We start from the raw sequence: 15318 nt of genomic DNA on the forward strand, positions 1-15318 counted from the left end.
CCATGTGTGTCTGGTTTATAGGAAGACACCTATGTTATAACTTGACAGTGAGCATGAGGTGTATGAATACACCATGTGTGTCTGGTTTATAGGAAGACACCCATGTTATAACTCGACAGTGAGCACGAGGTGTATAAATACACCATGTGTGTCTGGTTTATAGGAAGACACCCATGTTATAACTTGACAGTGAGCATGAGGTGTATGAATACACCATGTGTGTCTGGTGTATAAGAAGACACTCATGTTATAACTCGACAGTGAGCACGAAGTGTATGAATACACCACGTGTGTCTGGTGTATAAGAAGACACTCATGTTATAACTCGACAGTGAGCACGAGGTGTATAAATACACCATGTGTGTCTGGTTTATAGGAATACACCCATGTTATAACTCGACAGTGGGCATAAGGTACATGGTGCAACAAGCGCATATGTTACAAATTCTTGTAAAGAATTCTTCACTTAAATACGCCTGAGCTATGAATCATATCTCCCCCACACAATACATCGTGTGTTTACATTTCTATAAATAGAAATGGTTACGAGAAAACTGTTTGCTGCAAATACTTTGACGTGTTTGCTCACTGTAATAGATTGACGCGCGTTAATACCCTATGCTGTAGTCGGTTGTTTAAAAACCTCCAATGTCAAACATATGAACGTACCGTTCGCTTTTTTTACACTCGCGACTTTAAAATGTACACAATGACGTCATCATGGCAAACTAATGCGCGGTTGCAAACCGTCCGCGTGGTGGCAGCAATGAGCAGCGGCAATGGTTTGCAAACAATTTTGCAAACCACTGGGTTATTCATCGTAGAACTTATTCGCTACTGAGAAAATCCCCACATTTTAACCCCTTGATTGACACCTAATGTCCGCGATAAATTTACCTTTAAATAACTGGCAAAATGATCTTACACGCATGAATATATATAGCTTAGGACTTCTCAAGATATAAAAATAAGTATATCACCTTACTAACTTTTCAAAATTTTTAAAACGTAAAGACGTAATTATTACGCTCGTTTTAACTAGGACGTCATACCAGGCTGGCTACGTCACTGTTTATTTACGTATCAATATTTTAGTAAAAGCATTTATATTTGGTCCAAAACAGCCCAGCTGAGACCTGGGAAGGCTGGAATGTAGGTTTGTTAGCCCATTGCCCTAATACTTAGGGTTTTACCATCTTAACCCACCGAGGCACCTTATATAAGTAATCAACATTAGAAATTCAATAAGTGTAAGATAGTAGGGTGGAGGAGGATAGGACACCTTTAGCACATAATATTCAAACATCATAATTTTGTTTTAAACAATTAACAACAGTCCATGGAAGTCGTGACGATACGGCTTTATAATTTTTGATTTTTTTGTCCGCTACCAAATGAGACGAGAAAATAAAACGGTGTCCCAACTTGCCCCACCCTATTGAAGGTTTGTTAAACGCGTGTTTTGGGCGTTTAAAGCAAATTTATCTAGTTTTGCAATTTGTATCCTCTTATATGCTCATTTAGGCCACTTAACGTCTTGAAACGACTGCCACTCCTATATATCGTTCGTATAAAATGTCAATGACAGTCTGTATCTCGTTTTATAACTCCAATTTAAAAGCGGGAACGTGATTTTATTGAACAATTTAATATCTAAATCACTCAAGTTTATTAAAATAAATTGAAGTGTTCCAATTTTAGTTCGGTCTAAGTTTAGCGTTTGTGTCAAACAGTCACTTTGTGCGTTACTGATGGCTTAACGTAAGCCGTATGAATATAGTTTGTTTAACTTAGGGTTGCCAAAGTTTCAGCTTCACTGAATATCAAAACCTCGGAGTCAATTCGGTACGTTTATAATGCGCTCACAGTATATCATTATATACGCCCCGATGCGCGTTTATTACCGAATACACACCGTAGCGAACGTGTAATTTTACCAGTAAGTGCAGTGCAGAAAACTAACCTATGATATTTGGTTTTGAATTGTATATTCTCTGAGTAAATAAGCAAACATTGTGGTATAATGTGCCAACACTGGCTTAAAATTGAACACCGGATAAAGTACATTCAAGTCCTTTTAAACCTTTTTGGCGAAAAATCCTAGTATTTAAAAACTGCAAGTAATATGGAATTAAATCCGGTCATAAATTTAAAAACCTAAAATGGCGATTGATGGACACAGTTGTTTTATTTTATTGGGTATAAACTACACTCATATAAAATTTTGTTTCATAGTTTTTTGTATCTAATATATAGTAGGTTTCGGGGCAGGATGGTTTATGTTTTCATTCTCTTTTATCGTCCCATTTAGCAAACAAAAAATATTTACAGAATTATGTAACCGTATATTCTCACGACTCTAAAAAGAGCGTTGTTTATTGTATAAGAAATATGGAGTATTACATGCTAGCGGAACATGTAGTATATACTATATTACATGGTTTTCGTGACCGTTTTGTGATTTAATTTGAAATTTTATTAAAATTGTTTTCTGCTGAAAACGCTCAAATCTCAACAAAGGCCAATTATACTTGGCGTTAGTCATTCTTGCTTTTAATGCCAAAAGTTGCCGAATTGTCTCCAGATCCAACTTAAATAACACGTAAGCTCGTAATTGTGGCAAAATTACATGTTTGCATGACGTAATGTGCCTACTGACTGTAGAATTAGCGGTTTCGGGGTAAATGCGTTGGACACGCTACGTAAACCTTGAAATGGTTACTTGGTTTAATACCTAGTTCGATTCATAACGTGTATGTGTTGCTTTTGTGGTATTAAACTTATCAGTTCCCCAATGACGTGATGTTTATTTGATTTCCATTAAATCAGCAAATGTTTGCCACACGTGACTGGGTCAATGACGTAACAAAGCCGGTTGTGACATATATAATTGCTGTTGAACTGATAAGATAATTTTGTTTGGATTTGCTGAAATGAAATTGAATGATTCGGTTTATGTTTTTATATCACATATATTGTTACAGCAGGGTGACATTTACGTAATTCCATGATCTGCAAGAGCACCGTGACATTTGCGTTGTTTTAGTGACGGATCAAAAGTCCCAAATCGAATTCGTGGTGCTTTAACTCAAAGTCTTTAAACTGACATTTTAGATAAAACCTTTCAGGGTTTTTCGTCGTGAAGAGACCTGTAGTTTCCGTTAGCAATTTAAGACGTTGACATTACATGAGTCATTATTTGCTTGCTCCATTAGCCTCAGTCTGGTCGAACGAGTTTCTTTAGCTTTCAGTCAGCGGGGAGTTTCATTCCTTGAAATTAAGGAGAAATGGTTTGAAGTTAAACACGGGTGTCTTGATGTTGCGCACGTTGCGTACCATGCAGACCATAATACGGTGTATTTGCACGTAATACTTGTTGCTTAGGGTGTATAGGCAGACATGATTTTAGTTGGTTTGGTCATTTATATCCTCGTGAGTGGGAGCTTGAGTGACTTATCCATGGTTGCCACTCCCATGCCCACAGTCGTGCTGCTGAAGCTATTGCAGTGTGTGGATAAGCAGACATGACTTTTGGTTGATTTGGTAATTTATATTCTTATGGGTGGGTATGTAAGTGACTTATCCATGGTTGTCACTTCCATGCCCACAGTCGAGTTGCCGAACGCATGGGCAATGTACACAGATAAGCAGACATGACTTGAAATTAAGCAACCCACTAGTGACCACTGTTTTATATCAATGTCCCCGACACACAATGAACGAATTCGATAAGTTTTGAGTATTTTATTCAACTTTTTACATTTTATACAATAAAAAATGTAAGCGGGAAACTGAAACGTTGTGTGTATAAACACTTGAAACGATGACGCATATAAATAGAAATCATATAAATACTGGAACAAAAGTAAAACCGGAAGAAAAATTGAAATCCTCTGAAATAATAGGTTCAGTTTTAAGTAATTACTCCAATACAGCAGCATCTTATTAACAAAGTATATGTAACGCCTTGTGCACAGTGCTATTTATTGTCTCGACTCTCGTAGTATCTCCAGGATTGTAACTTTACAATTTCCATGGCCATACTAGGTTTCTTGTAGCACGGCTGCGACACCTTCGGAACTTGGTCGATTTCGGGTGGGCGATCCTCATGCATTTGCTGATAAGTCGATGGTACGAACACATCCACCTATATTCCCTGATGGAGCAGCCGATCTTGCAGCATTTACCGGCTTGGTATTGAAACGGGTAAATATGTTTGCTGGGTAGCGGCATCCGGCGAATTACTGTGGAAACAAAAACCGTCGTTAAACTTCGTCATCTTGGTATAAATATCACGGACATGCGTGTTTCGGTTTTTATAGGCTCTTTTAAAACGAAAGGTTGCGCAATTTGGCCGGAAAATAACCGAAACATAAACGCGAGAAATGCGGTTTAAAATATCGAAAAACTGTAAAAAAATATTTTTAAATACAAATTTTATAAATTAAATTCGCACAAACTCGCAAACTAACTAAAATAACCGACAAATGGTCAATTCAATAACAATATACAAAACAGTAATTTTTTTAAAAAATGAAAACTATTTGTATTCTTACAATTTTCTTGGTCGAATCTGAACGTGAAGTCAAACTTTGAATAATTGCACACGAGTTGTGTAAACCTCTTTGAGTGGCTTCCGCATCTTTTGATCCTTACGGAGCTCCTGGCTTCAACATCCGGAGTCATGGCAACGAGGAGAACGAGCATAAGAGCGGAAATGACGAAAAGATTTTTCGGGGTTTTTCGGCTCGTTGCTGGGGCTGATGACGTCATATTTAGGGCAGTTTTTTAAAAGCTTAACACAATCTGCGAAATTGATAAAAATATTTTGAATAGAGTGCAAGAAACCCTGACCTACATTGCCAGGCGACTTGTTTGCAAACTTATATATACACTTGTTTTGCAAAACTTATATATACATTTTCATACGCAAAAATCATCGTTAAAACTACAAAAAACTCATATTTTTAGAAATGCCTAAATGCCCCACATAACGACCACGAACGCAACGACCAATGTCCCCCAAACACGTCCAATCACTAAAATGCCATTCTCTATACAACTACGCTATGTTACTCCCGACCCACAGAGCGATATTTTATAGCCAAGTTTAAACACTTCATTTTCCTTGTTTGCCGATCTCACTACAGTAAACAACCCGTTGGTCTTCCTGCAAACAACACAAACCAACAGAGAGCTGAACCAGCTCGTCGGAAAGCGCAATTCTTTCAATTTAAAGCAGAACCAGCGATCTTTTAAATCGCTGTCTTTACAAATCTACATTGTTAACTTCACGGCCACTTCAAGTAAAGCCAAGTTCAAACGTCCATGGTTTAACTAATCCATCTCCCGCCTTAAACTCTCTTGACCGCCCAATTAAACTCGGCTTTAACTCGACCTACGACCTCTTTACTGCGACATTACTCTCAATGCGGCGCTCGCAGGCAGAACGCTAATCGGTTTTAACGTTATGTACTTCGCAATGAGCGCAACTTTATTCATTCTAATTACTTCTGTAAGTACCGAACATTATTTTAACGCTATAGTTTTAAAGTCTTTGTAATGCCGATATCAATTCCTTCAGTTTAGGTGAATAATATTGTGAATAACGTAGCAAATGGTTTTCTACAATTCAAAATTCGCTCCGACAGCAAAACGACCATAGCCGTAATATTAATTGTAATTCCATAACGAAGCAATTGATTTACTATTTAACTCACTATTCTAACATATAGGGCTGGAAAACAACCTCCCAAAATCGTTCATCGGTTTGAAATTAATAAATAGTCTTCACGTTCAAACTCGCTTTATATACCAACACCTGTCCGTCAACACAAACCAAACTTGTTCCATCGTGAAGCGAAACCTATTAATCCGTTCACTAGTTAATATTAATTTATACAAAAAAAACGTTTAGCATATGTAGTAGGGTGGGGAAAGACGGGACCCCTTTAGCTCATAATATCCAAATATCTTGATCGTAATTTAAACATTTAACAACGGTATTTGGGAGTCTTGAGCATACGCTTATATAATTCTGTAAATATTCTTTGTTTACTAAAACAGTAACCATCTTCCCCAACGTACTATATATATAACCTGCGTAAACATTGCCGCGTACGAATCCCACATCTTACAAAGTGAGACTCGTGGTAGAAAACGCGCCAAACCCATTGACCTATATCCGCACTTTCTGCCCGGGCACCTGTATCAACAACGCGGCAGAATTTAATTTCTCCGCCCGCGTGGAAACTGTATTAGTCGGACAAATAAAACCGGAAAATAACTTGCGATCTTTTTTCTATTATTTGTTTAACTCTTCTGTAATGCTGAGCGAGATGGCCTGTCGAATTTGAACAAGAATGCCAGAGAACTAAAGATTTGTGTTCAGTTCAGATTAAACCTAATAATCTTCATTGAACGACAAAAAACTATCCATTGTTTCGACATCAAACTACTTTTTGCAAAGCTTTGCACGCGGTACTGCAGTTCGACAGCGCGCATGAGGTAAGGAGCGCAAACACGTCATTATCGAGCGACTTCTTGATCTGTTTGCTTTCCTCCTATTCTCGAATGAAAATTGGTTCGCGTGTTCGCGTTTTATTCACAGATTTCGCGAAAAAGGCGGCCGACGTCACAAAGCTAGCGATGAGTTTTACGGTTACGTCATATTTCCATGATTCCAGTATCGGCGTGTTGGGGGCGTGACTCGCTGTTTATTTACAAGGAGATATGAACTACCATCGTGTGAATGAATGTAGCTTGTTTATTTGGTGTGGCGGGGCAACGACAATGTGGTTATAACACATGTGATCAGTTTTATACACTTCGTGTTCGCTTACCACATATGTAACTTTGTGGGTGCTAATTTTTCTGTATGTCTGACAGTTTATACAACGCATAAGGTACCACTGGGTTGGAGCAATCACCCTAAAGTGTTTATAATATGGCACGCCATGGGGTATTTAGACCAGAGTTGGTCTATTACCCCAATACCCAGGGTGCTACAACCCACAAGTAACCACTGGGTTGGGAGTAATGCACAAGTGCCTCGCCCAAGAAGCCACCGTTGTGGTTTGTATGTTTGATTGGAGACATTACGAAAATCTCCGATCACTTTACCGTTTAATGTTTGGTCGCGATGCGAAACCACATCTCAATTTGGACACTTGTACTGGAAATAAATACGTGACAGTGGTGAACCCGTCGCAGTTAAATCAAAGGACAATTCTCGCTGTTTTCAAGTGTTTACCAGGTTTAGCGTAATGAAGAATTCGTCTCGCCCACTTTTGTAATACTTTAATATAGAACTTGTTGGTGAACCAGTGTTTCCCCACCCCGTGTCGCACACGTGTTTCTCAGGCTATATTTTAAATACAGCAGACTGGTACGCAGCCATTCCTATTTATAACCAATATAACCTCTCTGTTACGCATCGGGTAGAGGTCAAGGGTTAGGGGTTAGGGGTTACGTATTTGTTATTTAAGAGGTTAGGTGATGAGTTTTACGACTTGATTGGTAGAGTGCTTGAACCATCTTATAGAAATACGTTGCCACCGTCTATGTTTTGGGTAAATCAAGCGCCTATACTAAATATTAGGGTAGGGGAAAACGGGACAGTATTAGCACATAATATCCAATTATTCTGATCGTGTTTTGAACAATTGAACAACGTTCTATGGAAGTCGTAGGATATGGTTTTATAATTTTTTAAACGTTCTTTGTTTACTATTAAATTGGAACCAGAAAATAGAATAAAAAGCTGTCCTATCTTCCCCATTATGTAATAAGTTTTTCAAAATTTATGCAACTTTGAATGGGAAAACTTTACCGTGCAACTTTAAACAGATGTAGCCATTTAGGCCAACACCCACGCCACGCCCACAAAGGTTGAAGATTTCGATCCCATTAATTTAAGCCATAGTTCGTGATGCGACGTCGCTTCTATTTATTTTGTTTAACTTATATTAATTTACCCCGCATACCTGGACGATGATTGAATAGCTGACTACCTGGAAATGTTTTTAAACGACTTCCTGGTAAAATTTACGACCACATTTATGCTATACTTGTCAGTGGTTAAGTTTTACAGCGGAATATTTAATTTTACTTTCTGCTTGTGCTGTCTAGTGGCGTTTGGGTTTCGGAAATTTGAAAAATGTTGTATTTTTTACCGCGAAAGTGTCCGTACATTTTTATGTTCTTATCTGTGCGGTGGACGACAAGTTTTTGCTGACTGCGGTTTGAAGGTAACTTTCCTTATATAGTTAATACATGTGTGGATAAACTGGGAGGAGGGCGGCCAGCAACGTTGCTGCGAAACATAAGAACGTGGGCTGCGGAATGACCGTTTCGGCGCCGATGCTTTACTGGTTATAACATTGGTTAAAATTAATGAAAAAGATTCACCACGCTGTGTGAATTATAGTAAGTTGGGGTAAATTGGGACATTTTTATTCCTTTTATCGTCCCATTTGGAAGTAAACAAGGAATTATGATTAAAAAGCGGGTACGCGGCAAACGGCGGAGGTCCGAAGTGGGTTTATGGCTCTTATAATTTGGACACTTCTGCTCCAGTACACACTTTGAGTGTATGAACGTTACTTAAGTTGTTACTTAACACGCACTTACGTAAAAATTGTAAAAAGGTTTTTAATAAGTATAATGCGACGTAAACAGATATGTAGTGGCTAAGTGTTGTGAGTTTAATATGTTTGAAATTTGCTTCTGTTTAGCCATATTCATCTGTCAATCATCGCGTCCTATTTACTTTCCATTGTTTCATTACCTATAGTGACGTCATAGTTGTTTTGGCGCCATAAAGTCGAATCCGGTTCCACGATTAGTCGATTGTGATGTCAACAATCGAAGTGATTGTTATGGGAAAGTAAAATCGCGTCGTAAATCGGGAAGTTTCGCCTCAAGGTCGTTACAATACCCCAGGGGTAAACAAAACGGTTCCCGCGGAAAAGGCGTCGGAATTCGAAACTCGAAAGCGCATGTCGCGAATTCTGATCGTCGTGAATTCTATAACCGATGACGCACTTTGTATATCGCGCTCGCCTCTTCTTTCATTCGAAACATTCGAGAATCCGTGTTAACAAAGTTGTCGCGATATCTCGAACATGGGGTATTGTTTAAGATCAAAGTCGGCGCCGATTATTCCTTCGAACAATTACTTTTTACTATGACGTCATAATCAATATCGCGATAAAGGTAGATATACAATGCAGTGATTGTTCTTCGAGTGTCATTCACCTCTGACAGCAAACTTAGTAAGGTTCGCGTAGCAAATTATTAATTTCGTCCATATATTAACTGTCGTACTTTGCAAACATCGAATAATCACCCACAAAGTTACATACGTGGTAACCTGTTAGCGGTCACAAGGTGTATGAAACAGAACACCCGCGTTATAACAAACTGTTACTGCCCCGCCATGCGAGAATAAGTTACATTCATTCATTATTTTAAATATTAACAATAATAATATATTTTATGTATATTTGAATGGGAGTATCCCCATGGCCTTTTTTTGTTCTTGATGTAGATTATAATATACGTATATACGTTAAAACAAATTTAGTTAGTTTTATAGAAGTAGCAGGGGGCCACAGGTGTTGAGTGCTGTCTCTGAAAGGGGTCACGAACCATGAAAGGTTGAGAAACATTGGCCTTTATACGTATATACATGTAAAGTAGGATGGGGGAAGATGGGACACATTTTCATTCTATTTTATCGTTCTATTTAATAGTAAGCAAAAAGCATACGAAGAACTATAGAATCGCACCATCACATGTCTCACATAGACTGTTAATAATTGTTTAAACCACGATCAGGATATTTGGATATTATGTGCTAATCGTGTCCCATCTTCCCCCACCCTACTACATGTTCTGTTGCAAGTCGTTTTTCGTTATTTTTGCAAATAGTTGAATGTGAACTGTGAAGATATTGACGAATGCTAAACACACATACATGGTTTCAATCACCACGAATAAATTAAGGTGTATAAGAATTTGTTACAATTAAAAAACAACATTGCTTTTTGTTATTTTTAACTAGCGTCAAAATCTTTGTTTTTTCGGATATAATAACCAAGAATTAGAAACAAAAATCGCGATTCCATCATATGGCTCAATGGAATTATTGTTTTATTTTAGAACTCCGAGTGTTACGTCATAGTGGTTAGCTTCGGAAATTCCAGAATTTAAAATCCGATGGTTTTCGAAGTTCGCGATGTTCCTACCGAAACCATAAGAATGAAAACTAGTTTACCTCGTTTTAACCTTCACAGGCGCCTCTTAGCTTTGCGGAAGTCTGTTTCGCTTCCTATAAATAGTATTACGCTCATATTTGCGGTGCAGAAGTGAAAATTAACAGCCTGACGTTCGGATTGTTAAGAACACTTCATATATCTGGCACACGCAAGGTTAGCGCACCAGTCTCCGCGGCGACGAAGAGGTCAATGATCGGTAAATAAGCCGTTACTGTGGTAAGCACGAAAAGCTTAAATAACTCGACGATTTCAATTAAAACACAACAGCTGTGCCTTCGAGACTCGAGACCTGTTTATTACTGCGACGATTGCGTGTAGGTGATGGTTGAGATATTTATCTCTGTCGGCATGACCGAAAATATGGGGGTTCGTAAACCATTCTTGACAATACGGTATCTTTGATTATTTTGCAGCAACGTAAGGCAACAGGTGTTCTGTTCTCGAATGACAAATACTTTGGGACGAAGTCTTATCGTTTCGCGTTAGCGTCTTATTATAAAAGCAAGCGTTGTTTAAAAGTGCAACTTTGGTTCCTTTCTCTTGTTTCCTGATACTTGGGGTCAATAGGGGTTATTCGATCACCCATAGCTTTCTTTGGGGGCGATCGAGGCGATAAAGGAGCCCCCGGTTTTAAATCTTTACACATTGTGACATTTTCACGGTTCACCCGCTCGACTGAATCACTTCAGATTTTAAGGCTGGCTAATCCGACAACTGTGACGTAACAAACGGTTTATTTACGCCACAAACATCCGTTGTCATTGATATCCAATCAGGAAGCGAATAGGAAACCTTTGTTGACGAAACAAACGATGCCCTGTTATCATATAATCTTGTTTGGGGAAAAACTTGTTTTTGTAACAATGTTTATTTTTCCCCATTATTTCGTAATAATGGATTGCCTCCGAAATTTGTTTATTGGCAAACGAGTTCTAGAATTCACATTCGCGATTTTCGAGACTCTGGAAACCTAAAAATAAATCGCGCTTATAATTGTTGGCCCACAGCGCCATTATTAACCAATAATTATATTTTTAAACTTTTCTCCGATAAATTTCGCGTTACTTTATTTGAAATGATCGCTTTTTCCCCACATTGGTTATTTTACGTGGGGTAAAGAACAAAGGGGGGCTATATATCAGGAGTGCATTGGTTCAACATTATGAATAAGCATGTTTTTGACATTCGTTAAAACTGAATTAATGCACTTTACACCCGGATACAGCGGCTACACGGCTAGTTATTTACCCCACACATTTTAACAAACGTTTTCGCCCCATTTTTCGCGATGCAGCAGTTTCGATTGCGTTTGTCACCCGCATACAGGGGTTTATTACGTCATAAGTAGCGAACAAACATTCTAGCAAGGGTGTTATTTACTGATATTTTAGTTTTAACAAATTTCCAGAAAACATGAATTGACGTATTTCGTGCTACCGTGCAGATTGTCACATAGAGGCTTTTATTACGTCATAGTCGCTAATGTTGCGAAACACTCCCGACCGACGATTCGCGCGATGACGCATCTCGGATGTGACGTCATATCTTTTGCACAAATCTATTGTTACGTAACAATAATAACTCGAGAGGAATTCCCATTGTTGACGTGTTCTGGAATTCTCGTTTAAGGAAATTGTCGCTTTTGTAACGATTACCGTTTCGCACTCAGCAAATAATGACGTAACAATACAGATAACAATACTTCATTGTTTACGAAATTTGAATCTGGTGATCCAGATTTCCCACCGCGTGAGGCGCTATAACTCATTTTGCTCAACAAACATACTCTGTGACGTAATAATTAAATAGCGTCGTGCACGATTTGATTAAAATACCGCGCAATCTAAAAAGGCTAAAAATAGCGACATTTGAGAAAATGAATAGTTAATATGATATAAATTTTAAAACGTATTTTTTTATTAAAGTATACAGACAATAATATTTCCAGATCAAACTACGTAAAACAACAGTCGTTAAAACGCGCCGCAAATACGTCATAAACTATGAGTTTAAATAACAGAAGTTATATTGTTTATATGGCGGGCGCAATAATATGTTGGTTTCGCTAAGGTGACATTTCCACTTTTATGTGTTTTGTAAAAATTTGGAAAAAAACAAAAACTTTTCCAATAAATCATATTTTTTTAATAAATATCTCATATTGAACGCCATAAATCCATCAGCAGTAGGTACGAATTGTATCGGGTTAAATGCGGCCATAATTAAATGACTTAATTTAAAATTTTAAGGTTGTTTATTTCCCGGTGGGTTGCAATGACGTAGGTATTGACGTCATACGGAGATTAAACCCTTATTGTGACGAAACAAAGCAGGAATTCCATTCGGGTGTTGTTTGTGTAGTGGGTAGAAGACAGCAAATAAATACGGGATTTTAGGCTTAAAACTAATTGGATTTTTTCTTTGCGGTTTAAAAAAGATTTAGTATATCGTTATGCTTCATTACCGCACTGTAACTTTGTTTTATTGGTTTAGTTTAGTTTTTTTTCTTTAGTTTTGAAGAAAAAATAGCAATAATATGTATTTCCTGTTACACACCTTTTGGTTGTAACTTTTTATGACTATGTTTACCGGAAATCATGTTATCAACCGAACTACCTGTAAGTAAAAATGAGAATGTTATGTATATGCAATTAAATACAGTCGTTTAAACACATCAAAACATTTTTTACCAAGAAAACATTTTTAATCGGTGTTATTAACATTTGGCACGCATATAGTACTGTGGGGTAAGATGGTTACCGATTGCACATATTATCCCATATTTCCCAGTCGTGTTTTTAACAATTAACAGCGCTCTTTTCTGTAATATTCTTTGTTTTCTACCAAATGGGACGAAAAAATAAAATAAAAACATAACCCATTTTACCCCAACCTTATACGTGCCATTCTTTCAGATTGTACTTGCGTGTTTTTAAACAGATGCTTAAACTATTTGTTGTGTATTAATATTTTCATTCGTTTTACAAAAATAATGTTGTATTTTATAAATAAAATATTTATATTCCAGAAGTTTTGTTTCATTTGAAAGTATAAAGTAAAAGTTATACAGACAACTCTGGCTTAAAATCCCTTTTTTTACCGTACAGTCGCCTAGAAATTCTCTCATATAGAATACATGTATAGAACGCTAGGATATATATTAGTAAACGATATACAGATAAAAGTCGAATGTTTGTTGTGTCTCTTACAAGTTTTAAAAAGCCGAGACTTATTAATACTCCAGCAGATGAACAACGCCCACTTTCGGATAACATTCTATAATTTCTCCCCCGCATGATGTCGCTTAAAACACACGCACGAAGAAGCTTGGAAAAATTATATCCGTTTTCTATGTTCTGGCTCATTATCCTCCCCCCCAGCGATTAATCCTTATCAGCGTTGATTACCTTCCCCGCTTTTCGTTGATTGCCTCAACTCGTATAAAAGCTCGCATCTCCAACGCGTGGTCTTTACAACACGTTGCAGTTTGGATAGAGTCAGCTATGCACCAGCTGTTTGGGATTATATTTCTCCATGCAAAGTTAAGTATACGGCTTTAGTATTATTTTCCTATTAAACCTTTTACAAAGTATTACTTGTATATTATACTAAAGCATACTGGTGTTATATTATACTAACATAGTGATTAGTTTATAATAACTACCATATATATAATAGTAATGTGGTTTGTGTTAAACAATTATCATAATTCAAACTTTTCGTTCTAAATTCAAATATCAGCGTTTTACAAATTACGTCACTCGCAATATGACGTCACTTCGCCACGTTGCGCTTGCTACGCAGCATGCAAGTTACGTCACAATACGGTTTGGTTTCGCCACAATAAAAATGTTGCAACAAACAGACACACACGCGCTAATGATGTCACAATGCGGTATATTTTACGCTTGCGTTTCGCGAATTTTTTCATGGGGCCCCATGCGCGTTTTGCGTCGACGCAAGGCACATTACTTGTATATTCTAATTATATTTGCGCTAGAGCGCGAAGCAAGAAGATCAAAGAATTGGTAAAGTATAAATCACAGTTGGCATTATTACGTACATAAGCTCTTTTCTAGAAACATCGATGACGTGACGTCATAGAAGCAGTGATGACGCAACAGAAGAACCTGCTTCGTAAGTTGATTGTTTTATCATAAACCTAATTGTCTTACATATTGTCTTCAACAGAACATGGGTATGTGACGTCACAGAGGATCTTTACATTGCTTCCAGAATTTTCGCGCTAAGAAGGTGATTATGACGTAACTATCAAGTTTTAAAAAATCGTTTTGTAATAATTTTAATTGTTTATTGTTATAATATTTCCAATTGTTACAGATTAAAAGACCAAGAGAAAATGAAAGCGCAAGGTAATTGGTTTGAATTCATAACAATTTGTATATTATGGTCTTGTACATTTTCTGTGTGAAGTAACGAAAGTTTGAATTGATTATGTTAGTGTGAATAAATATATAATATAAAGGGTGGGAGAAGATGGGCCACGTTTAGCACATAATATAAAAAAATATCATGTTAGGGCTTTAAACAATTAATAACGGTATATATCGGAGTCGTGAGGATACGAATTCTTTGAATGTTCTTTGTTTACTACCAAATGGGACGAAGTAATAAAAAGAAAATGTCTCATCTTCCCCCACCCTAAGTAACAATCTTAATTGTTTATTTTTATAATTCAACAAACTTTGTATCTTTTTCAGACGAAGAACAAAGACGAAGACGCCAATATAAGGATGCCGGTTTGAGGTGTTCGTAGGTTTAAGTGTGTATAGGCCTAATATAGGGTGTACGCGCGAAGAAAGAAGATCAAAGACGAAGACGCCGCTAAGGGATGTCGGTTTCAGGTGGTTTAGGTTTAGTGTTTAAGTATGAATGTGTTTGTGTGTGTTATAGGCGGTGCACTCTTACAGTGTTGCCAGCTACATTTGCTGGACCTAATCTTGCCAGCTAATGCAAATGAATTGTTGCAACAATCTTACTTGATAAAGAATGGCATCTACTGTAGTGTTCATTTCTT

The 15318-nt window shown here is 37.4% G+C and overlaps 1 protein-coding gene across 1 annotated transcript; it reads right to left on the reverse strand.

The window, feature by feature from the left end:
* Nucleotides 1-3729: 3729 nt before the first annotated feature.
* LOC149725396 (uncharacterized) lies at nucleotides 3730-4836 on the reverse strand. Its single transcript, XM_089892558.1, has 2 exons — nucleotides 4557-4836; nucleotides 3730-4244 (listed from the first exon to the last, which is right to left on the reverse strand). Exons 1-2 carry the CDS (start codon nucleotides 4771-4773, stop codon nucleotides 4024-4026), a joined length of 438 nt encoding a protein of 145 aa, XP_089748684.1. The 5' UTR covers nucleotides 4774-4836; the 3' UTR covers nucleotides 3730-4023.
* Between the last annotated feature and the right edge of the window lie 10482 nt (nucleotides 4837-15318).

The sequence above is a fragment of the Ciona robusta genome, chromosome 14, assembly GCF_009617815.1.
Source record: "Ciona robusta chromosome 14, ASM961781v2".
NCBI lineage: Eukaryota > Metazoa > Chordata > Ascidiacea > Phlebobranchia > Cionidae > Ciona > Ciona robusta.

Excerpts from the sequence above, each read along its gene's own strand:
- LOC149725396 (XM_089892558.1), bottom strand. The coding sequence starts at position 4,773 with ATGACGTCATCAGCCCCAGCAACGAGCCGAAAAACCCCGAAAAATCTT. Across the intron at positions 4,245-4,556 it reads CAGATTCGACCAAGAAAATT|TAATTCGCCGGATGCCGCTA; the intron begins GTAAGAATACAA and ends TTGTTTCCACAG.